General features: G+C 43.7%; 3 protein-coding genes across 14 annotated transcripts in view; 2 read left to right on the forward strand and 1 right to left on the reverse strand.

Annotated features, from left to right (window-relative positions):
- Window positions 1-10963, forward strand: part of swt1 (SWT1 RNA endoribonuclease homolog) — a 28737-nt gene extending 17774 nt beyond the window's left edge. For 3 of the 7 annotated variants that reach the window (XM_054789965.1, XM_054789963.1, XM_054789964.1), the window contains 2 exons: window positions 8689-8762; window positions 8840-10963. In XM_054789965.1, the coding sequence (XP_054645940.1) occupies window positions 8689-8762; window positions 8840-9210 (445 nt within the window). In that variant the 3' untranslated portion in view covers window positions 9211-10963. Of the gene's footprint in view, window positions 1-5578; window positions 8631-8688 lie in introns of those variants that run through there. The other 4 variants (XM_054789969.1, XR_008572708.1, XM_054789967.1 and 1 more) reach the window with 4 other exon arrangements.
- A 113-nt stretch (window positions 10964-11076) lies between these two features.
- hmcn1 (hemicentin 1) overlaps window positions 11077-25172 on the forward strand; it is a 146904-nt gene continuing 132808 nt past the window's right edge. For 2 of the 4 annotated variants that reach the window (XR_008572707.1, XM_054789955.1), the window contains exon 1: window positions 11077-11487. Coding sequence is in view for 3 of the 4 variants with exons in the window: in XM_054789955.1 (XP_054645930.1) it covers window positions 11198-11487 (290 nt within the window). In the remaining variant the exon portion in view is untranslated. The remainder of the gene's footprint in view (window positions 11488-25172) is intronic. The other 2 variants (XM_054789958.1, XM_054789961.1) reach the window with 2 other exon arrangements.
- ivns1abpa (influenza virus NS1A binding protein a) lies at window positions 12307-24845 on the reverse strand. 3 transcript variants are annotated; one of them, XM_054789970.1, is made up of 15 exons: window positions 24645-24845; window positions 21616-21915; window positions 20453-20586; window positions 19678-19847; window positions 19493-19568; window positions 19235-19408; window positions 18263-18388; window positions 16756-16866; window positions 16215-16356; window positions 15908-16132; window positions 14162-14283; window positions 13966-14092; window positions 13764-13895; window positions 13501-13674; window positions 12307-13426 (listed from the first exon to the last, which is right to left on the reverse strand). In XM_054789970.1, the coding sequence occupies exons 3-15, from the start codon at window positions 20561-20563 to the stop codon at window positions 13164-13166; spliced, it is 1953 nt and encodes a 650-aa protein (XP_054645945.1). In that variant the 5' UTR covers window positions 20564-20586; window positions 21616-21915; window positions 24645-24845; the 3' UTR covers window positions 12307-13163. The 3 variants fall into 3 exon arrangements, with proteins under 3 accessions (XP_054645945.1, XP_054645946.1, XP_054645947.1); XM_054789971.1 differs by lacking the exon at window positions 24645-24845 and adding an exon at window positions 22260-22336; XM_054789972.1 differs by lacking the exon at window positions 16756-16866.

Consider the following 25172-nt stretch of genomic DNA (forward strand, 5'->3'; position numbering starts at 1 on the left):
GCGTATCATCTTTAACAACTTAGAGTTTACCTAAGGTGCTTGATGGTCTTCTAGGTCCTGGGTCTAGGTCCCCAACAGGCAGATTACAGAGCCATTTTTTTTCCAGACTGCAAGTGCATCCATCATGCGTTATGAAGAGGAAAAAAAACATATATAAATCGCACTGGACTTTGAGTCATACTTATTTAGAAGTATATTTCACTAAATTCAATACGAAGAACAGACATTTAATCTGGAAAGGCAAAAGTCCGGTATGTAAACCTAACACATTAACAGTTATTCAGATACACAGTATCATAAATAACATACCTGAGAGGTTGAATAGGCTAAATTAACATAAGCAGCAAGTGAGCCCAATAAGCAGGTTACCGGTAAGCAAATTCATCGAGCTCCCAATCTCACTGCACATCACTGAACCCATCGAATTCTTTATCCTCGGTGACGCTACCCTGGCGTGCCCTCTCGCGACTGTCGACGGTAATGTTTGGTTCATGACAGTCCGTTGGAATCAACATTTTATAACATGTGAAATTATAACAATAATATGAAACCTGTCACGATAATTGATAAATTGATTAATCAAACTAATTAAGTAAAGACCTTGGTTTCTCAAAACAATATGCGTTCAAAAGATTAATACATTTGCATCACAAAAATGGCTTCTCAATATAACGCAGAGCATTTTCTGTGGTCTGATCTTTTTGAGAAGGCATTTTTGTGATGTAAATGTTTGAATCTTTTGAACGCATATTGTTTGGCAAATTTTTTTTATTGCCAATATTAAACAAACAACATAAACTGTGGGTCATGCTAGTAAATGTGTGACATGTCTTGTAACACAGATCAAACCGTCGTGGGTGAGGCAGGCACGTGCTGAGGGGAGAGACTCCTGAGGAAGCTCAGAGCAAACATGCTGTAAAACAAGAAACTGAAAAACTGAACTGAAAAAGACTGTTTAGTTACGACGATTCATTCCGATGGTTGAGATATTTTTGCAAATGTTTGTCAAGAACAAATGCTCACGCACAAACCTGAATCATTTATCTTTTCCGTTTTGCAAAAGCATGTTTTGTTTGTATTTGTCAAAAATCAGCAAACATAGTATTTGAATATTGCAGAATTTTGCAGTTTTTTCGTTTGGAGGCTCATGTGCATCAGTCTAAAGAAGCTATTGCTGTCAGTTAAATAATGATTAATAGTGTACTTTAGCACTGAACTAATCAATAATTGTTTTGAATAAGTGTCATCAAATGACTTTTTCAAAGACAAATATTAGCTTAATCATGCCGCCTTAGTAACAGCCCTCGCTGGAGGCATTTTGTTGGCTGATGAATGTGATATCCCAGGCTCCCACGCTCGCGGGGACTTTCATTCCAGCCGACGCAAACGTCTACTTGTGCTCAAGGATGAGCTGATTAGAATCGGGCCGGTCAAGCGTCAAGGTCCCTGACCGAGAAAGACACGTTTGCACACAAGTGGTATAGGAGATAAATGACGGTGTGGTGGCACGTGTTATCCACGGGTCAAGGGTTAGCTTCAGTGTGGCATTATAGTGTTGTGCAACATGACCCCTTTTTTTTTTGGTGCAATAGTTCAGAACCAGAAGATTTCTCATTTGATTTTGTAATTGTATATTTGATAGTTATGGATCACTGGTCACAATGTATCTATTGTTCAGAACAATAGATGCTAACGAGCCAGTATCAGAGTCGTTCATACCCAACTCATGGAGCGACACTTTCTTTTTATCGGAGGTGCTAATGGCAGGAGAGGGTTAGACCACAACTCCGCCCAGGCTTAGTGTAAGGAACCAATAGAAGGAGGGTGTTGGCACACCAATTCCGCCCACTCTTACTGTATTTAAGGCCTAGGCTACCAGCACTTATTAGTTCGCTGACAAAGCTCTTCGGATGAGGAGCGAAACGTCCGACACCTTCTTCACAGAAGTACAGATGATGTCTCAAGAAGCCTTTCCCTCGACTTCTCTGTGTAGTGCAGCGCGGTTCCATGCCACTGCTTAACACAAGCACTATAAATAACATATTAATAAGCATAACATATTGCTAACGTAATACCCCCCTGAATGTCATTTAACGTGCCAGTTTAAGTAAACACGTCCTACAAGCACAAAATGGTCTATTTCAGTGCAAACAGCCACCCCCACGCCCACCAAAGCGTGGTGCTTCTCGTGCTATGCGCAGAAACAAATCATCTATGTCAGTCCCATCATCACATGCTCGTGCAGCTAAATTGCAGCGATATGTGTGACTGTAGGTTGAACCCCACAGCTGCCATGGAAACAAGCCAGCGCTCTGTTTACTTCCCTACCAGTATGTGTCCTCCCTTCATGCTGCTGCCTGACTCTCAAAGGCTGGTTCTCATTATTTCATAATCACAGCCCACAAGATCGGAAAGGTAGTATTGTACTGTATATAAAAAATCTAGGGACACGCCGATCGATCGGCCACCGATCGGTATCGGACGATTTCCATGAAAATTCATGTGATCGGCATATGCCGATAAATGCCTTTCAAGGCCACAAAAGCCGGTCACCCGTGGCTAGCACTATTGCAGCCTGCAGCGATCCATGCGTTCCTTCACACTACGCATGCGTGCCAAAAACAATTACGCGTGGAACGTAACTGACATCTTGCGGGCGTAGCCCGTTAAAAAGCTTCAATTTAATATGCCATTTGAAGAGCAAACGCAACGGAAAGCATGGCGAGTTTTCGAGGCCCAAGGTGTGATCATCAGTCAAACGGCAGCCGACGCAGCCATGTGGACAGCACTCGCCCGTATGTGCGTGACGGTCTGGAGGCTATTAAGCAAGTAACCCACAAAATAACTGAATTCATCGGACGAGACACCGGGTTCGCCGAACGGTCTCTGACTTACCTGGATGTCCTGCTCGAGCTCCAACGTACTCTCACATCCAAAGTCTCCTTAAAGAAGGCGTCTCATCCTCTGGAAGTTCTCTTGAAAAAGTATCATACAGCCATTAGCACGGGCGCAGCCAGAAATTCTGGGTCCCATGCAAAAAAAATAATAAAAATCCCGAAAGAAATCAGCTACTATTTTCCCAATACGTTTAAACCGTTTATTGTTAATTGTGCTTTACTCAATATTCAAACACCTGTCGACACCAAATATGACTAAAGTCTCATGTCGTTTAAACAACCTGAGTTGCCAGACATGTCATTGTAGCTTTTCTCTGCAGAAATTCACAGTAGTTGAGTTGGCACTGTCGGCACTGATGCTTGTACTTTGTGAGCATGTCCACAGTGATGTTAAATATTTGATTTTTGTTCCGCTCGGTGGAAGTTGTGACGCCATTTCAAGAGAGGCCTCAGGTAAACCCGTGTCAGGGTATTTGCGGCCGGAACTGCCAAAAGCGCAAACGTTCCTTCATCGCTTATCCTTATTCATGGTCACAGAGGCTTGAAGCCTGTGGCAGCTGATTTCGGGCAAAAGGCATACTACATCTGGGGCTGGTTGCCAGTCAGTCACAGGGAACACTACAGAGACAAGCATTCACACCCACATTCACCACCCCCACACTGCCTGCACGGACGTCAGGTGAGTCAATCACGAGGCCATCAGTGACCTCCTGTGCAAACAAAGATCAGCATTTTTTGATTGACACTGTCAGAGAGGTGTTCATTTCACAATATGCACGACAAAAACTGAAGCTGACATCGGACATTAGCTGTATGCTGTGTGTTTTTCGTCCGATTCACACCATTCAAGCATCAGATTGTTATCGTATAGGATGCTATCATCCTAGCAGTGAGCATTTTAGCATTGCCAGCATGCCAACAGTAGCGTATTAGCATTTTTAGCCATTTTCATAAGTAGGCACTTGTATAAACTCTTAGGACTATTATGCTAGGTGTTATCATGATAATGTTAGCCTAGTAGCCTTTTTTGCTGTTTTCACAAGTCCAGATTTACAGAAACACTTAATGCTCTCATGCTATGTGGTAGCATGCAAATGTTAGCATGTTACCATGGCTAGCATGCTAACATTAGCATAGTAGCATTTTAAGCCATTTTCATCAGTTTTAACATTGACAGACAGACAGTGCTATCATGCTAGGTTTAACATGTTAATGTTAACATTGTTTACATGTTAACATTAGCATCGTAGCATTTTTAGCCATTTTCATTAGTTTTAACATTGGCAGACACTTAGCGCTATCATGCTAGGTTTAACATGTTAATGTTAACATTGTTTACATGTTAACATTAGCATCGTAGCATTTTTAGCCATTTTCATTAGTCTTAACATAGACAGACACTTAGCGCTTTCATGCTACATTTAGCATGTTAACCTCAGCATTGCTAACATGCTAACATTAAAATATTAGCATTTAGCTGTTTACATGAAAAGAAACTTATAGAAACGCTGAGGCCCTGTCCACACGGGAACGTTCTTGGGATTTGTTTTTCTTGGCGGGTTGCAAAAAAGTCGTGTCCAAACTGATCGCTGAAACTCAAATGATGCCCAACCCTGTTTATTATACACCATGACTTTCTACAGCCTGTGTAATATCTTTAATGTAAGTGTGATTATTCTCGATGATAATATACATAAAATAAACTGCAGAGAAATGGCATACAGCGTGGCGTACAGTACCCTGGCTCACCATGAAGGGGGCGTACGTGAGCTGGCAGGTGCTTGTCACTGCCGTCTTTCTACAGAGCAAAGCGGCACCATCTGTTTACCTGAATACAGGAGTCATTGACCTGAAAGAGCAGCTTTGCTGTGAACATTGCAGGTGCAGTTTAATGTCATTTAACCAAACAGAAGAAAAAGAAATAATATACCAAGTAGTGTTTCATGACACAGGTTGACGGCTGCCTTGATAAATTGTGGCTTGAACGTGAGATGGTACTGCAGCTCCATTTCTTTGTCTAACTGAGAGGAAATAATCCCTTGTGTTAACCAAGACGTGGTCACCATGGCGACGATCAGAGCGCGTCCTATTTGTGACGTCGTTGGAAGACTTGAATGAGTTATGTCATCCCGTTGAAGTGTCACGTGGTTTTGTGTTCAACCGTTGTCTGTGGACACCTGTCACATGTAGAGCGTTGTGTAACAGAGAGCGGCCCTGGCATACTCACCCTTTGTGTGTGTGTGTGTGTGTGTGTGTGTGTGTGTGTATTGTAGGCCAGTGACTGTGCTTGCTCGCATGTTCAGAGCTCTCTAAACACGTAGAAGAGAAGAAGCTTTTGTTCATCTCTTGCGCTCGGTGACTGCTGGAATGTGAAAAGCTGGACCATTTTCCTAAACCAACACTACAAGTAACGATAAATAACCACAGGTTATGAAACTATTGACTCATGTTGGATTGACAAGTGGAAGAATCATGTTAACTAACTAAAAAATGCAGGGTGGAAACCGTGAACAGGCAGCACACTCAGCCTGCTGCTCCTCCCTGAAATTATGTCAAAGTTAGAAAGGAAGCAAACAAGCAGTATGTTCCCTCGCTGCTTCTGCTGCTCGGCAGCCGTTGCCAAGACCGACCCGCAGTCAGCAGGACAACATGACCTTTTATTCCCTCTCTTTTTCTGGCAGGAAGGTGCTAATGTCCGATGTCAGGTGGAATACGTTCATGAATAACTTCCCATTTCATGCCATGGTCCAGTTGTCCTGCAACAGGCCACATGTAAACAGACACACATTGAGAGCACTGGCACGGAAAACAGGTCACGTGTGCTCTGCATCTCCCAGAGTCTCTCACAGCCCAGTGTTGGGAAATGGTTGTCTTTCCTAGCCGGAGCAGGCACACCGGTCTTATACGATGAAATACTGCGATGAATTCTGCGTGTACCTAAGGTTGCCTGCATAAGTTTTCATATACTCAACATGGGCATGAATTTCATATGAACTTGGAGCTTTTAATTATTTATTTGAACAGTTTTTTTTTCCAGGGTGGAGTGATTACACAATGTACCTGTATAGGCCCGTCACGATCAATAAATCGATTAATTACACGATAAATAAAAACAAACTCGATCATTTTGCCGGCCTCGATAAATTGACATGTGCATGCGTGTTTGTTTTTCTTCTCTCTATCTCTCTCTCTACCAAACAGGCTGGATGATGAGAGGGTTCACTCTGTGCCTCTGTCTCAACACCTGGGCGTGTTGGTTCTATAACGGAATGAACGGAGCGAGTGAACCCTCCTGTCAGTCATTCAGTCTCTTTGTCCCAGTGGGTGGAGTCGGGGCTGCGAGCGAGTGCTGCCGCCTGCGAGTGAGCAAACACAAATACACAAGCGATGGTTTCTAAGCGGAATGCCACAGCCCCAGTGTGAGAATATTTTGGTTTTAAACAGAATGAACAAGGTGAGCCCATGAACACCGACGAGCCCATATGTCGCATTTATTGTAAAAGTAGTGGCGACGAAGAAGGGGAATACGACCAACTTTCATGTGCGCCTCAAACACAACCAGCCTGTCCAGGAAAAAAAAAAAACCTGCCACTCGAGGTGCAGTGGAGCCCTCGTCCCAACTGTCAACACTGAATGAGGCGTTTTGTCGGCAAAGTAAATATAAACCAAAAAAAACAGACCGTGTCGTTCGCTACATGTTCCTGTTCAGGAATAATACCCAATGCTCATTACTTATTCAAGTGCAGTTTTGATCACAGAGACATGATACTCCATTTTTGTTTTTTTTCCTTAACAGAGACGGGGGCTGTCCACAGCGGTTCGAACATCGCTCCCTCACTGTATTGCAATTTTTTTGCAAAAATTAATGAATGAATAAAGGATCGCTTTACTATGGCCTAATATTGGTCAAGAAGTATTGAAAGGCAAGTCATGTGTAGCATTCTGGTCACTAGGTGTCAGTAATGACAGCCGACCGCTGTCAGGCTCTACAACACCTGCACCACCTGAACCATGTTGTAGACACTATGCTTTCTTTACACTGTTCTCTTTACTTGTCTTGCTGCTGTAACAAGTAAATTTCCCCGCTGTGGGATAAATAAAGTACATACAATAATGTTACACTGATTAAACATTACCTTAGATTGTCACCGTTGGCAGTCGACCTTTTACTCGCGTCGAGGGTCACCAAATGTGGAGGTGTGATTCACAGGAGTCAAGGATAGGTGGCACAAAACAGTTGACTGTCCACTCAACTAGCAACAACTTCGTAGCAACAGCTAAGTGGCTAACAACCTCATTACCCGGAAATGGGGGTACCCTTGATGAATGTCTTAATAATAATATTGCGGGTCACCACAACATTACCTTAACACAGCCATGGCTTGCCCGACATGATAGAGTGAAAAATAAAAAAGTTCTCCTCGCATACCGTGTGGAAGTGGTAAGTTTTTGGCTTCTTAACTTTGTCCTTCTTCCCCACTCCATTTGAAACACTTTCTTAAGTATAGAACAAATAAATTGAAGGCTAACTAGTTAGCCCGGTATCCTGCTATATGCTGTGCGCGGCGGCGGTCTCATGTCCCTGCAGTGATCCTGTAGCCTGTGCGTAAAAGTTGCGCAATGTGGTGTAAACAAAGAGTAATAGGAGTGGAACGGTGTCTGTAGGTGTGTTATTTCATGTCTACTGGGCTCTAGTAATGATAAAAAGCAAACAGGATTTTTAGACTTATTTTATAATATGGAATCCTACTTCGCGAAAATTCCTGTATCGCAGTGAATCATGATAATTGTGATAGAGTGAAGCCGCAAATTTCAACACGTGAAGTGGCGACTGTATTTATTCTACACTGGTCACTATGTGTCAGTAGTCTCTCCAGCGTGTCCTGGGTCTTCCCCTCCTTCTACCGGTCCGACTTGCCCTGAACACCTCCCCAGGGAGGCGTCTGGGAGGCATCCTGACCAGATGCCCAAGCCACCTCATCTGGCTCCTCTCAATGGGGAGTAGCAGCGGTTCTACTCCGAGTCTCTCCCGGATGGCAGTGCTTCTCACCTTATCTCTAAGGGAGAGCCCAACACTCATTTCGGCCGCTTGTACCCGCGACCTTGTCCTTTCGGTCACTACCCAAAGCTCATGACCATAGGTGAGGGTAGGAACGTAGATCGACCGGTAAATTAAGAGCTTTGCCTTTTGGCTCAGCTCTCTCTTCACCACAACAGACCGATGCAGAGTCCGCATCCCTGCAGACGCCGCACCAATCCGCTTGTCGATCTCGCGTTCCATCCTTCCCTCACTCGTGAACAAGACCCCGAGGTACCTAAACTCCTCCACCTGGGGCAGGATCTCATCCCCGACCCGGAGATGGCACACAACCATGGACTCGGACTTTGAGGTGCTGATTCTCATCTCGGCCGCTTCACACTCGGCTGCCAACCGATCCAGTGAAAGTTGAAGTTCACGGCTCGTTGAAGCCAGCAGGGCCACATCATCTGCAAATAGCAGAGACTCAAGCCTGCCGCCACCGAACCGGAACCCCTCAACACCCTGAATGCACCTAGAAAATCTGTCCATAAAAATAATGAACAGAATTGGTGACAAAGGGCAGCCCTGGCGGAGTCCAACCCTCACTGGAAACGGGTCCGACTTATTGCCATACAGGGTCCGATACCCCGTCCTCCCCGAGTACTCTCTTCTTTTATGCCTCACGACATTACCTTTTGCAGTGCGTGATGCGTGTGTGGAGGCTCGTGACCACAACTGTATGGCCTCATGTTGCCTTAATTGTGTTCACAGGGAGAAGCTGCGAGTTGGAGTGAACCAGCTGACGGAGCTAAAGGAGGCCCTGGACCATTGTCTTCACACCATGGGTCAGCTCATCACTGTAAACATGTAGCCACCGTCTGACCACAGGTCAGTTGACTGACATCGCTGGTCCTCATTTCAGCCTCCAGCGACAAGGAGGCTAAATCACATCCACCACTTCTGTGTTCGCACTGGCCCCACCTAAGGTGGAGCTCATCCATCCATCCATCCATCCATCCATCCATCCATAATCTATACCGCTTATCCTGTATGAGACCACAAGGACGCTGGAGCCTATCCCAGCTAGGGTTAGAGGCACAGTACACCCTGGACTCATTGCCTGTCAATAACGTGACTGATTTGGCACCAACATGTCTTAGTTCAGGGATGGAAGTAATAACGAATGTAACAAACAACCACACTCGTGTTCTTCAGGAACTTGTCCAGCCATATGACGGAAGCCCTGCATGGCGCCTCCAACCAGGGAGCGCACCTCTCACATTTTCATTGTAATCCATCTTCTCAAGGGACAACACTGTAGAAGTGAATCTTTGATATACTTTAGAGTAGTCGGTGTACAGCTTGGAAAGCAGTATAGATTTACTATCCACTGAAAGACGCAGTAGCAGGCGACACAAGCCTCTTGGGCGTGGAATTCACTGGAATCCTCTTCCACTGACTACTCCATCAGCTTCAGCTTCCTCGCCACGTCACCGCTCATCGTGGACGTGTGTTAATCATGTTGGAAAAACTGCCAGGCGGCCCAGTTTCCCAAGGGAGGGGGATCATGCTCTGCTTCAGAATGAACCGCACCTCCCCAGTGCCGGCGGCACTCACGCAACCCAGATCTTGACGCTACCATCAACATGCTCGACCGCATGCAAGACACAATTATGATGGTACTCACTTGTGTCGCCAGCTATTTAGACACTCGTGACCGTGTGTTGTCTCATTTTCCGTAGATAGTACGTAAAACTACACTGCTGTACAAGCAGTTTATATCCAAGGTGAGAAGTTGTACTGTCATAAAAAGCGTTGCTGAAAGGTGAGGAGTGTACCCACTCATGTGAGATGCTATATACTTTTTGCATAAAGTGTACAAGGTTTTTCAATTGTTCTGTAATGCTAAGTTTATATTGAGTTGGGATCATTTATTTCATGCGTTTGGTCCATGCGGATGTGTTAATAATTTACAAATGATGTATTATGTTTTTACTGCTCCTTTGTGATCATGCTGCTGTTGCACATGCTGTTGGTTATAGCTTCAAGCAGCACAAAGATATTTTATGATAAAAAAATTATACATCTCAACATCGGTACGCTTTTGTGTCATTCCTGTTTCATACCTCAAGGGGTTATCAGCTTTTCATTGTACATATTTTATGAGGATGATAGTTTGTTCATCTTAAAGGATGCATATATGATTGGCTGTGCTCGTCGTTGGACACATTTGAAGTGTTTTTGCGAGGAAGTGAAGCCATTTTGTAATCCTACCTGTCAACCCTCCCGGTTTCCCTGGAAAACTCCCAAATTTTGCCCTTCCTTCCCGCCCGTTTAAATAGTTTCTTGTAAATTTCCCGTATTTTAACTTAAACTTAAAAAAGAAAATAATACCATCCAGTACTGCAGGTGAAAATGGTGCCATGCTGGAGCAGCGGCAAGCTGTGAGGACAATGTTGCAGCACATAGGCAGTGGGCAGTCAGGTTTTTCTGCCTCCCTCGGCCAGATATTTTCTCTTATTCACGGAAATGTTCCCTTATTTTCAAATGCAACTGTTGTACAGGTATGTTTCTAATTGCGGCAAAAGTACAACTGGATTCAAAATGATTCAAACCCCATTGTAAATTGTTGTTGAATTCCGTAGTTTGCAATAACCCAACACAATTTAAATAGCCCCACGTGTCTAATATAACAAATCACTTTTTTCCATTTTATTTTATTTTTTTTTTTCAAAAATAGGATAATAGGTTTGTAAAACCGTGTTAAAACCCGTATTTAGAAAGTCATAAACAGGTTTTCTGTGCTCTAACTGTGAAAATATTCTGTTTATTACTTGTAATATTGCACCCTACATATGGCTGTGGAGTCTGGAACTAATTGACCGTGATAAACGAGGGATGATGATGTATCTCATAACACTTGTATATCACAGTAGTTCAGTTCAGGTCAATGAATCCACAAAGGCTTGTTTTTGCACTTTCAAGAGTATTTAATGCCTTCAATGAAGTCTAATGGCTCTCTTCTGTCAAGCTTACTGTAGTACAGTGGTCCCTCGCTACATCGCGGATTCGATGTTTCACACGTTTTGCACAAAATGTGCAATTTTGCACTTTTTTTTTTAACACTGTATGGATGTGCAGTGTTTTCTGCATCCTTGTGGTGCATTAGAGCGATCTATCTGTGCTCTGTTGTGTCTGTTATTGTACTTACTGCTACTAGTAGTAGGGTGTTACATACTCGTGAGAGTTGAAAACGTGTGCGCTCCACCTCGGCCTCAGTATGCTAAATGTAGAGCTACAACAGTCCTTATTGGCTAAGGAAGAACCCGCCCATTGTGTTCTGCATCCCGATTGGCTGGAGACCGTTGTCAATCAATCTCCTTCGTGCCGTTTCCTGTTGTGGACAATTGTCGCTAGCGAACTCAACTGTGTGAGTGGCTTGCTAACCGCCAATATAAACGAAGACGCTAACCTGTATAATGAATCTTCGGTTCAAGGAGTTGGACGAGGAGGATTACGGCAGGAGCGATGTTTTAATAAGGATACAAAACGGCGCCAGGACCGGGCAAGGTCAGAGTGAATACCAGTGCTCGAGTCATTTAACAATTTCATGTCCAACCTAGTAGATTGATCATTAAAGTTCAAACGAAATTTGAACTTTGAGAGTGTTTAAACAAGAGAGCAATGCGAGAAAATGTTCATGCTTGTCTGAAGTGTATGTGAGGGGTTTTAAAGCCTTAAAACGTATATAATTGTAAACCAGTAAAGTTGGCTACTTCTGAGATTTCCCCTTGATAGACGAGGGAACACTGTACAGCACACATGCTGTGTGTGATCCAAACTGATTGCGGGTGCACGTGTGACTGGAAGGAATTAGCGTGCGCTGTGTTGGGAGACGTCAGCAATGACACTGCCTGGAGCATCATGCGTCACGCAGGAGGAAGTGAGTGGGTGAATTCAATTGGGTCATGGTCAGTGTGAAGCACCGACTACCTTGCTGTGGCCAAGGTATTTATTATATTGGTTGTATTGTAGCATCATAACAAGGCATGTAGCTCTTATCCAACTATGTTGTTAAAGTATGGATTATCTTAGTTGTAGCCTGGAAAGGTTTGTGAATTTAGGTCGGGGTAAATTACAGCAGGAAGCAAATGTCATCCGAGGAATCTGCTCAAACAGGTCCGTCGTGTCATTCTGTTGAGGTCGCAGCCAGCTTAGGTCATCTTGAGCAGGAAACGCGTGGCTTAGCGTGGTCGATCAGACGTGACCTGACCTTTGAGCGAGAGGCTAGGTGCTAAATAAAGCTTAAAAGGAGGGATTCCGCTGCTGCAACGCTGGTGGAGGCTTTGTCGCTCCTGCATCCAATGCTCAAGGATAGGCAGAAACAAATTCCATTTTCATGATTTATTAAGAAATATTACAAATGTGAATTTAAATCTGAACACCCTTCCAGAAATAAAATTGACAATTTTCAGTAAACTGCATCTACGTACACGAGTTAAATCACATTAGTAATGTTTGGTTAGCAGAAGCTTGGCTGTGCATGTTTTGTGCGCAATAAAACTTAACTAAAACTGGCACTGGTTAGATTTATTGACTTTAGCTGTCTGCTACTAAGTTTTGAGAACGCTGCAGTGTATAAAAATATAAAAAGGCCATTATTCAGATTCAAAACACAATCCAGCTGCTTGAAAATGCCACACACACACACACACACACAATTCCTTTACAGGTGTTAATGAACTTGCACAGTGAATAAGGCTTCAAATCATCAACCTTTAGTGCGTGAGCAAAATGACATCCGCAACAGATCCATTCTCCATCACTTCCGCTTTCTAAGTGATCGGTAGTAGATCGCTTCATCTGAAAACCTTCCAAAGTGACAAACTCTTCCACTCTGAAGAGAAAAAGAAAAGCACTAAGTGTATAAGTGTAGTAAGTGTTGGCATATGACAGGAATGAGTAACGATATATACAGCACGTAGAACAATGTACGCATTATGAAAAGGCTTCATTCATGTTGCTTTGGGCAACGAGCCCCACCCCACTAAATATAAGCTAGTCTTCATTGAAGACCCCTCGTCCTAGAACCCTTCCACCCCACCAAAACAACCACTCATCCACTCTCTCTCTCTCATACACACACACACACACACACACACACACACACATCACGAAACATTGATTACATCACTAAGCCTGTTAGTTTGGAAAAAAGGTGAAGCGCTGTGAAACTTCCTAACCCTTCACTCAGATAGGGGGGCGAGGGGCTTGGTGCAGTCGGTCCACTCATCTGTCTCGGGGTTGTACACCTCCATCGTGTTCAGGAACTCGTTTCCGTCGAAGCCGCCCACAGCGTAGATGGTGTCGCCGAGCATGGCCACGCCCGCGTTGCTGCGAGACGTGGTCATGCTTCCCAGCATCCGCCACTCGTTGCGGGCCGGGTCGTACGCCTCCACGCAGCGCAGCGCGTGGGAGCCGTCAAAGCCGCCAACCACAAAGAGTTTGCCTGGACAGTCGGGACAACCCAGTCAACATGTTTCGTCTTTTAGTTGACCCGGTCCACCTTCATTGGTAGCTTACCAGCAGAGACTGCCACGCCGGCCCCCCTGCGAGCCACATTCATTGGCGCTATCAGGCTCCAGGTGTTGTTTTCAGGGTTGTAGCGTTCCACGGTGTTCAAGCAGTTCCAGGACTCCGCCCCGCCGATCACATACATAAAGCCATCCAACTCGCACACTGCAGCCTGGTGCCGCCCTGAAAATAAACCATTTTTCCAGATATAAAAACACCTTTGGAAGCCATTTTAGCTCAAGTCTGAGGGAAAACCGTGTGCAGTCACGTACTGATGTTGAGGGGGGCACAGTTGGACCAGGTTTTGCTCACTGGGTCAAAAGCATCGCAGTTCTTCAGTCCTTTCTGCCCACAGGGGTCTGACCCTCCTACAACGTAGAGCTGGTTGTTCAGGGAGCAGACACCTTCAGAGAGAGAACAAGTTAGCAAGGAGAGGTAACTACTTTAAAATGAACGCATACCAGGCACACCTACCTGCATTGCAGCGGTTTGTCCTCAGCTCTGGCACCTGAGCCCACTCATTGGCGTGCGGATCGTACATCTCCCCGCAGCTCAGCTCGTCAGAATGTCCATTAGAACCGCCAATCACATAGAGATGACCCTGCAGGGTGGAGCAGCCGCTGAGTAATAATCATCTTTGGGAATGTGTACGTGACATCGTACTGGATACCATGAGCACAGCCATCTGGAAACGAGCCCTTGGAGTTCGCATGGGAGCGATGAAGGTCCAGCGGTCCTCCTTGGGGTCATAGCACTCCACAGTCCTCAAACATTCCTCTCGGTTGTAGCCGCCTGCAGAAAATTACAAAGCTTCCATCACAAATCCAATGGAAAATAAGAGTCAACTTTCCTCCTACTTGTTTGGCTACTTTGAAATGCCGCGCTAGTCAAAGTCATTTTGTCATAACCTCAACAGTCAAACCTTTTAGTTTTCGTATAATTTAATAATAGTTTTCATCTCCATTTTACCCCAAAATTTGTTCCAGACAGTATTGCAAGTTAACTAGTCCGTTTGCCCTATGCTGTAATGTTTTGAGAAATTTAGTGCCCAAAAATGCTGACTTAAACGTTATTGAATGCGGCTGCTAAATAAACTGCCAGGAGCCAAAATAAAAGTCCCGAGTGACGTTGATTTGATAAAGAAGGTGAGCAACACTATTGAATTCCATCTTGCCAGGATGTACGCAAAGTCCGCATCAAGTCATACATACATTTATGGAATTATTTTGCATTGTTTTGACTGTAAAACTATAATTATTCTCTATAAATGTATTTTTTTTGTAGGTTTGTCAAAGTTAATGCGTTAACGGATTTTTTTTTGGGCCGCGCGATTAACATGCGCACGGCCTGTTTGACCCTTGGCCCACACCGTAGTTCGAGGAAATGCAGGGGTGGATGTGGATCCACAAGCGGGAACAAATATTGAGCAGAAATGGAAAAAGAAAAGGGTATTTTGAATGATAGGTTTTGCTTCAAAGCCCTGGCAGATGGCTCTCTCCACAAGAACAAAAAAGGTATTGTGTGAATACTGCAAGCGTTCGTCACGTAGTATGTGGACTGGCAGGAAAAAAGTGAGAAATTACAGGAGTACTGCCATTTTTTTTATTGTCATTTATAGTGTGGCACCTTGGCATACAAGTGTCCCAACTTTATATTTTATTTTATTTTATTTTTTTATAAAGATGCGAGTCGTTTCTCTGCAGATTTTTTTTTTTTTTTTGCTTTGAACTGCGAGTAAAAATTTGGGTTACGAGCTGCTGGCTACCAGCAGGCATAGCAGAGGACAGCTATTTGGAGACTTGCGTCAATGTGACCATGACTGAAGACGAGAATGCATGTAAATAGCATTAGCAGCGCGCTAGCTAGTCACCGGGAAAGATTTTCAGATGAAAAAATGAAAAATATGCACATTAACACTAATAACGTAATCAAATCTTAACTTTATGCACAGTATCAGCATTTCCGGCCAAATATGATGTGAAAGAAAAACGGGAAAAATACAGTATAGCAGTCTGTGCACTGTGGGACAAAATTTGATGGTTCGTTCAAGGACCAAGTGGGATGCGTATCAAATCTTTTACATCCCTACTTTTTGTAGATCAAACGTGTATCTGCGATTAATTATGAGTTGTCTGCGATTAATTATGAGTTCTCTATCGACAAAAATGAGATTAAATATTTTCATCGATTGACAGCCCTAATTTTTTGTTAATATTTTTGGGTGTCTGGAACAAATTGTACTTCCATTATTTCCCATGGGAAAAATTGCCTCGGTTTTTCTATGTTTAGGTTTTCATCCAACATTCTGGAACAAATGAAGGAAACCCGAGGTACCACTGTGCATATACTGCACATATATAATCTGCAGGTGAAGCATTCTTATACAGTATATTAGTCAAGCTCCATCAGTACCAACCTGCTGCGATGAGCCTCGAATTGAGGGCTGCGGTGCCAAGGCCGGAGCGAGCATAATGCATGGGTGACAACGGTTGCTCCTCCAACTCCTCGGGCTGGGCCTCAAAACTGAGGCTCTTTAGCAGGCAGGGGGTGGCGGAGGGGGAGGTCTGAGGGCTGCTGCGGCCGTGCAAGAAGATCACACACAACACACCATCCAACACAGCCAGACATAGGTAGGTGTTGTCTACAAGAAGAGCGATCATTGTTATTAACAGGGGACAATGTTTGCTCTCATATTTGTGGAGGAATAGTTGAAGAGGTCTTACTTGTCGTCTTCTCAGAGGCAATGTACTTCCACTCTCTCCTGGTGGTCTGTTTGGGAGCATTTGCTGCTTGGTTGGAGGGTGAAAGGCTTCCCGAGGAACTGCAGCTCATCTGTCTCTGGGTGCTCTCTCGTACTGGCTTCTTCTGCAAGAGCACAGCGCAGCTACAGAAGCCAAGCTCGCTCCACACACACATGCACACACCACAGGCCCAATGATGCCCAGCACCAGCTAACCACACCAGTGCCTACTCCTTATCACGTAACAACAACATCTTCACACCAACAACGCTGCCCTGCCGTCAAAATCCAGTCCACTACACAATTCCAAGCGCTGGCATACCTGAGGCCGTTACTTCAAATTTTAATGTATGCTCAGACATAGTCTAGCTCCAATTGTTTACATAGTGGCTAAATAGGAGCATTGAATGAACCTTATCTTCCAGGTAGTTTTTGCATGGCCAAGCATAAGCTATAAACACTGCAGACAACATGTGGTAAATAGTCTCCATTGCAGTGAAGCTGGGCACACGCTTGTTGAGTACCTGCACAAACTGAAGGTGGTCCTCCTCGCCACCAAACACCTCAGTGTGCCCCTCAATCACCAGCCCTCCATCCACCAGCTTATGGTCAGGTGAGTAGTACAGCATTTGCACCTGAAAGACAAACAGGAACAACACACCCATGTGGCTGTCTCCATGGCAACAAACATGAAACCCCAGCATGAAGGGGATTAGAAGAGGGCAGTGCTGTGAAGAGGAGGAAAGAGACGGACAGAGTCCTTCAACTTCAGTTGCTTGGACAACGTGTTGGCTTTGCTTAACAGACTGCAGCCGAGGCACAGAGCGGATTCAACGTTTGAGCCCAAGAAGGTGCCTGGCAAGGGATCGCCCTAAATTGCATCTAAAAACAAAGAGGGAACGGGTGAAGAATGACAGACTCCATTCAGCAAGATCTTCTGTAAAGCATCAAGAGGGGCTACACAAGCCCCCTCACTTGGTCTGCTGCTTGGAAACCGGTCCTCCAGCTGAAGGAGCTTCTCATTGTGATAGCAGCCACTATAGGCAGTCAAATACAGATGATATAACAGGAGTACACTGCAGCTGTATTACTCCCCAAAAGAAAGTGCACCTCTTCATTTCAAGTCAGACTTGAAAATTCTCCACACATCTTCAATTGTTAACCACCCATTCAAGGGTACATCAAGGAAGTGCAATCAAAGGCTTTTTAAAAGAAAAAAATGGGAAGGGGGTTTAAAAACTATCTTTAAAAATGGTGATAATAATGCCCCGTAGCCAAATGTCTTTCTGGTGCCAAATTTTGAGTGGTTTTTAGCTCGTATTTTGGGTAGTAAAGATGCATTGGTGGCGTCGAAAGAATCAGCTTTTCCTCTACGGTGAAAAATGTGAAGCATGTGTGCAATAGGCATGGACAGATGGGAGCACAGTGTTGCTTGGCTGCAAAGAGAGGCTGCTGAGAGGCAGTAGTGCACCTCTCTTTTCTCTGACTCATTACCCTGGTGGCTCAGTCCCGGCTCCTCAGTCTGGTCCCTTGCTGCTGCAAATAAACCTACAGGAGAGATAAATCAATGGGGAGGAGTGCCTGTTAGTTCTGGAGCAACAACACGCACCTGTTCAGATAGTCAAGTGGCAGTGAAACAGATGAATAAAGGGTCAAACCTTCAAGAACCTTTCTCTGTGTTTCACAGGAGAAGAGCACTGTAATACTTAGATGGGGTTGGAAGAAAAATCAACTACAACCCAAAAGGAGAAGAATGGAAAACAAAACAAAACAAAAAAATAAAAGAGCAAACAGGGGCTCTTTTGGGCTCACCTCTAATTTGTGGCATGGTTCAGGCATACAGTTTCTTACTGCAAAAACCTCAACAAATCAGAGGGAAAAGAACAATCCTGACATAGCAGCATGACAACAGCATGCTATTTCTATCAGCCCCCTTAATGACTTCTTAATGTCAAAAACAGGAGGAGTCAGAAGGAGGGGGGGGGAGGATGAAGATCTGTCAGAGGTAAAACTGCACACTGTGCTACTGACCTCCTCCATGAGTTGATCCAGTTGCTCTCCATTCTCCCAAATGCTGCGCTGCACCCAGTTTAGCACCTTGGAGTAAAGCTTGCCATTGCTGGGCAGGGTCAGGTTGTCTTCTAGCATTACTTCTAACTGTGAACAGAGTGAGAGTGGAGTTTAGTTCACATGCATGTGGAAAACACAAGTCTCAAAACTTCCATACATCCGTATACAATTCCTATTTGACTGCACACACACACACACAACATTTTGGCTGTAGGCTGTTTTTAAATTACTCATCAGATTAAATGTGCTTTCTGCAACAAAACTCTAGATTTTTAGTAATTTGGGTCACTTTTGCGTTTCAAAATTACCAATGAGTGGTCTAAATGCTGGCAATCATACAATATGTAAATACTTGTTATTCTCAAAAGACAAATTTATTGGCCATTTGGTTTTGCATGTAAAAAAAAAAAAAAAAAAAAAAGTTTCCAAAAGGTCAGTTTCCATAAAACCAAATAGTCCCTTGACTGAACATTCAAACAAAAGATCAGTTAATCAACTACGTTCACAGTTAGGCTGTGATTCTTGTCAACATTAATGAAACTAATGTGCCACATAAAAATGCAAGACACTGCAAACTGCTGCGAAAAATGCCATCAGTGCAATATTTTAAATGTATTCAAAAGAGGGCTTTGCCTGTAAAAGGCTGTTCAAGTCCGAACAGTAAAAATACTAAGATTATCCAGTGTCAGTCAACGTTAAGACTGCTGCATCATTGCTGCACTAATACGGCAGTACAAGTGGACAAGAATAAATCAGTCAGAAATAAGCCACTGAGGATGTGTCTGAGCAGCTGGGTTGCACGTTCCTAAGACATGCTTATAACCACACAGGTCTGTGTGACTACATATGCCCCCACACAAGATGTCCGTGCCAACACTTGAATGACTGAACTGCAAGAACTGAAAGCATGCATGAACACAACAAATATTTCACCTTGAGGCGGGGAAGTTTGAGGAAGTCCTCCTGTTCGGACACCTCCAGTAAGTGATCTTGGATGTAGGCATCTACTTTGGCCAAAACTCTAGCATCTCCCATTGAGCTGGCAAAGTTTCGAAAGGAAATGGCGTTCTGGGAATCCATCTTAGACAGCAGGTAGTCACCACAAATCTGAGGATTTGGAGATGTGTGAGTAATCTTGGCTTCAATCAATCACGCATCTGAGTATAGCAAAGCGGAATACTGAAATCAAACCTGTTTGACTCGCTCCATCTTGAACCTTTTAGCAGCTGAGTACACATCCTTGACCAGCCCCTTGTCTGCCTTCAGCCTGGGTTACACATGAAAACAAGTTGTACACCAAGTTCAAGATTTTTCCACTATCCATTAGGAGAATTCCTATTTAAAATAAAATTGAAAAGGCAATAACAGCTACTAACTGGGCAGTGTAGGCATAGGTGAGCAAGATCTCCACAGCCTCTGGGTCCAAGTCCTCAAAAGTGACGTGAGACACTCCATGTGGTTCAATGTCACTGTTGAAGATCTCAAACAGGTATGGACTGCAGCAAGCCAACACAGCACGATGAGCCATCAACTCATGACCACATACCTGGGGGTTGGGGGGAGTTTTATTTAAACAAGCAAATATTTTGACCATGAACAACAAAGCATTTGGCCAGACTGAGTGGTTCCCTTCATTCAAATTTCAGCCACTATTATGGTTCAGTCATTGTTTTGGTTCCTACGGTCCATTTGTGTGTTTTTGTCAAAACAGGATACAATTCCAATGTGTTACGTGATTGGCCAAAATTGAAGTATAATCAGGTCTAATTTTCATATCACTCTCAGACTGCCCAAAATGGGAGTATAATCACATTTGCCAGGGATGTCTATCGTAAATGGAAGGCACACAGTCAGACTTGTGATATCAAAACATGAGCACTCAGCATTCCACAGTAGTCTTTCATTTCCTGTTCTAGTAAATCTAAACTAGGTTTCATATATGTAAAAAAACAAAAAACAAACAAACAGTGAACTCCAGATTGTGTGTTTAAACTAAAAATCTCATCCCCAAGCATGTCCGTTTCAGTCCCCTCCATCTGCAAGCTCTCAGTACAAAGCTCTTTTTTACGTTACAGTGGAAAAAAAAAAAAAAAAAAAAAAAGGTGCCAGCGCATGGTGTTAGGGTTGTGTGAGTTTGCATTTAGATCATACCTGCAGTCTAACATCGCAGAACTGACCGCTCTTTCTCAGAGCGTTCATTTTCGCCACAGTGGAATCCAGGAAACTCTCATCCTCAAAGATCAGATAACCATTCGGAATCATTTTGGCTGAATTTGGGTGTATGCCTGATGAAAAGATCAGTTAAAACATTAACATGATGCTGCGCTATCATTCTTGGTCTTAGATAAATGACAATGTACAATACATGAGGGTCAATCTTTATAGTTTTGCATGCAGTCAGTGATGCAACATTGACTATGTTTACATGCAGTCAATATTCGGGTTAAGGTCAATATTCCGGTTTCGGAAACATTCGGAATAACCCGTTTACATGAGCGACGTGGGGGGGGGAAAAAAACCCTGCACGGACAACTTCTTGACGCACGGAAAACATGACGCAATGTGCGTCATTTCCGCATCTTTTTCCCCGTTTCTAAAAACAACAATACCAGCACGGCGGATGATGAACGCCTTTGTGTTTTGGTGCTGCTACTGACCCACCACCAGTACTTGACACTATTCTGTCTCACTTTCTTCATTAATGAAAGGCGAGAACGTGTAGAAATACAAAATGGAGCCGGAGCTGTGCCATCCACAGCCATGCTATACCCAGAGCCCCCCGGACACATTTGAACATGTGTTCGTACAAACTCTGCTTCGCTATGGTAGTACTTTCTACCGTCAATAAAAGACATAATGTTCCTGTCTTTCACCACACTAACGAGATGGCTTGTTTCCCCCCTTGCTCCGAAAGTGTGGGGTTTTGCGTGTCGTCATGTTTACTAGTAGGTTCCTGCCAAAGACAAGATTCCTTTCCAATAGAACATGCGCAGAACACAAATGAATGTCCCTTTTGATCGGGATATCCGGCGTATACATGACCTGATTTTCGGGTTAGAAAAGGATTAACCCAGGGGTAATATTCGAGTTTTTAAAAACTGGAATATGAGTATATTCCGTTTTTTCAAAAGGGTTATTGGTGTTTACATTGCCGTGCGCAGCAGGGTTATTGCTAATATTTCGGTTATGATCGGGTCATTTGACTGCATGTAAACGTAGCCATTGTTAAAGCCAGATTTATTCATTGATGAGTAAAGATTGAGTGCTGGGAACATCCATTGTGCTTTGCAATCAAACATTTCTCACAATCTTACCTAATGGAGGAGTAGCTCAAATCCAGGGAAGTGCCACGGCAATAGTAGAACAGGAAATGAAAATCAGGCAACAGGCAAAGTAGACAAGAGATTCCAGGGAAACTCCGGTCGTCTTCACCCAAGGAGTGGGATGGGAAAGGTGTCAGAAGAAATGCCAGTCGACAACACAGGCGGCAGCAGACGGGAGGGGGAGGGCTTCCACCCCAGCAAACTATCAGGCTTGAAGCGACTGTAATCAAGTCCTCGGGAACCCGTTGGCTATAGAGTTGTTCTTATTCTGTGTTGGTCATACATTATAACCTGGAGGAGAAAGGAGACAAGGAGTAAAAATGACCGAAAGGCAGCATATTATAAATTTCATGCTGCCTCTTCGAACTCTAGCATGATACAATGCCCCTTGAAAAATGATGGAAACAATACATTGAACACACTGCTTCCTTTCATCAGTCAAATATGTGGCAGGACTGCATCTCCAAAATGCCTATTTGCACTCAAAAAAATAAAACCAGCTCATCTGATCTTTGATGCAGTTGCTTCATCTTTTCATTTGAAGAGCAAAATGGGAATCTCAAATTTCCAACAAGGCTATGCAAAATGCAAAAAAAATCCAAAGCAGTGAACATAAATTATCTTTTTGTCCACACCTACTGATTGGTCCCACCACGCCAAACGAGTGCTTTTAAAATCAGTCTCATGGCATCAGCTGTCTCATCTCACTCAGAGGCAAGCGACTCCACCTTAACTTTAGACTAGCCCCCTTTCGCTGGCTCCACCCTATAGGAACACTTTCTGACACATTGACCTATGAAAAGGCCAGCACATGAGGGCACATGTGCCAGTGCCACCATATGACCACAAGACGTTCACTTGTTGCATTTAATGCACGCCAAATCAAATTCACTCAAAAAAAAAATTACCTACCTACTTAACTTAGCACCGAAATGTAGTTTGAACCCAACTTTCAACGTATTGCATTATTTATCTTTAAAATATCTAATTAAGTCTCTTCGGGTTTGAGTAACTATCAAAACTTCCACAAAAAAATAAATAAATGTGGACAAACTGTACAGGGCCGTGATAACAGTCAGCAAGGGAAGAGGAAATATGCCAGGAAATTGCCTTGGGGTTGGCAAACTGGCTAAAGAGATGAATAAAAATAACAAGTGTCAACATTTTACAGGGGAAACCCATCCATCACGCCGCTCTCCATACACTGTAGTCTCTTTGTAATCCACTAAACCACATGTACAGCGGCACTGGCACTCAAAGTTATAATTCTCCCAGTCTGTGTGTGGCTGGTGGAAACAGTGACCCAGTTCTAACCGATTATGCAACTACTTTCAGAAGACGACTTGTGAAGGCTTTTAGCTGCAATCTTTCGCATGGCTGAGTCCGTCGTAGCAGTCTGCTGACTTGATCCACAAGCAAGCGACACCCACACCAAAAGCATAAACAATTTGTACCGCATTGTTGCGAATTAAATCAACCTTGTGTAAACTGATGCTCTTGTGCAATGTTTGGAAACTACCACACAGTGACCCAAGAATAAAAATTATTTAAAACAAAGAAATTGCTGAGCAGGCAGAGGACACTACAAATCAAAAAGTGATTTTACACAAGTAAAAATTGCCACAAAACGGCAATTTACAAAGACAGAAATGTCAGGTCATAACTCAAAATAATAATAGCTTCATTGTTGACAACCAGGGAATAAAATGGAGCAAAGGAAATAAAAGGGGGGTTGGAGGCCACAGAGCATAGCTCAATGTTTCCATGTGACTAGTTAAGCACAAAAGTACATGCCTCTTTTAGAGCTCCCTCACGTGGCGAGAATAGTTTACTGCAGGATGTCGCCTCGTTTTAATGGAAATGTACTGCATCCATTAAACTGGTGTAGGAAATGTAAAGGTACTGCATCAATTAAACTGGTGTAGGAAATATAAAGGGAGGAGTATACCGATGCTTTGCACAATTAAATTCAGCACCGCTCTTTGGGAAAGCATTTCCACAAGTAAAATGTACAAATACAGTATATATATATATACACACATACTGGGTTAAAAAAATATATATTTGTTTAATTGAGCTTGATTGGACGTGTATTAAGAAAATGTACTCATCTACATTAGTCAAATCCTAAGAGAAAAATATGTAGAGAAATAACGTATGGTAATGTCCTACACTATTACCTAGTAAATGATTACTAGCCTAGCAGGAAAAAATATCAGCCGCTAACATGATGAAAATCGAATTGATGATACTACAGCTAATAAGACAACAGTGATTTGTCGACGGTACAACGGTGCCCATTTTTAAACACTTAACGACATTTTGATACATTTTGTAGAATTCGGTGTACTATGACAATATTTCAATACTATATAATGAAATAGAAAAGGACATGCAATGCTGTCACACAAAGACGGCTAAGCAACATATTAGCCACAATGTCCTTCGCGGTCCTCTGCTATAGGAATGTACCGGGGCCTTGGCGGTGTGCCACCACATACATCCCGCCACTGGAGAGTGAGTAACAAGAGCGCCATTAAAAAGGACAGACCGCTGAAACGTTCCTCGTTGCCAGTGCGCGGGACGCGTTCGAAACGGAGATGGACGTGCTCATTTAGCAGTCGATGTTAGCCTTCCGGCTACAACCTGCTGCTCGGCTACAATGGCAACCACGAGACTGGCACGTTGGCCCACTGAATTAAGACTCGAAGCAGACAATGACAAATGGTGACACTCTGTCTATTGTCAGTGTCCACTTTCGGCACCCGAACATTCTCCACTGGTGGGTCGGCTGGCGAGGAAGGACAAAACGAATGTTCTCAATGTACGACATTGTAGGCGACGGATGAAGGGGGAAAAAAAGCCGGGCCATTCCCCGCAGTTTCCACCTGGTGGTGGGTGAAGACAGACATTTCCATCCATTGTGGGATGGACATCCATCACCAGATAAGCCATACTAAAAGGTCAATTTTAAACATTTAACGACACATTTGACAGCGTATATCGACACATTATCTTACCTTAGGGGTTTGACAGCAGACGATATTAGACATATTTAATAAGAATTCAGAGTTTGTTGTTTGTGGCTGGAGAAATGGCACCAAGGCGACTTCAGGAGCAGCTTTTCTGGCTAGTTGCTGGGTGTCTTCTTCCTCCTCGTATCGGTGGCGGACAGTCCAGTCTGCTTGCACACACGTACAGCTTTGTGACTGCGAGGCGCGCTCCCGACTAAAGCTGCGCACTGGCCACGCCACCAGTGACGTCACTAAGGGGACGTGTCTGTCCTCTAGTTTTGATGTGATGAAATTTACGAATTAGAGGCAGGCTATTATATAAAAACACGACTTCCCGACGCAATAGATAACTTTCTTACGTAGCATATTTTAAAGTAATTACATTTGCGATGATGTTTTACGTCCCACCCATAAAATTGTATATAATCTGTGTACAAAATACTAAATCGTGCAGTTGTACTTGTCCTAACACCAAATGTAAATAAACTGTGAGAAAATATCATATGTATATATAAATACATGGAGAACCCCCTA

This window comes from Dunckerocampus dactyliophorus, chromosome 10 (assembly GCF_027744805.1).
Source record: "Dunckerocampus dactyliophorus isolate RoL2022-P2 chromosome 10, RoL_Ddac_1.1, whole genome shotgun sequence".
Taxonomy (NCBI): Eukaryota; Metazoa; Chordata; class Actinopteri; order Syngnathiformes; family Syngnathidae; genus Dunckerocampus; species Dunckerocampus dactyliophorus.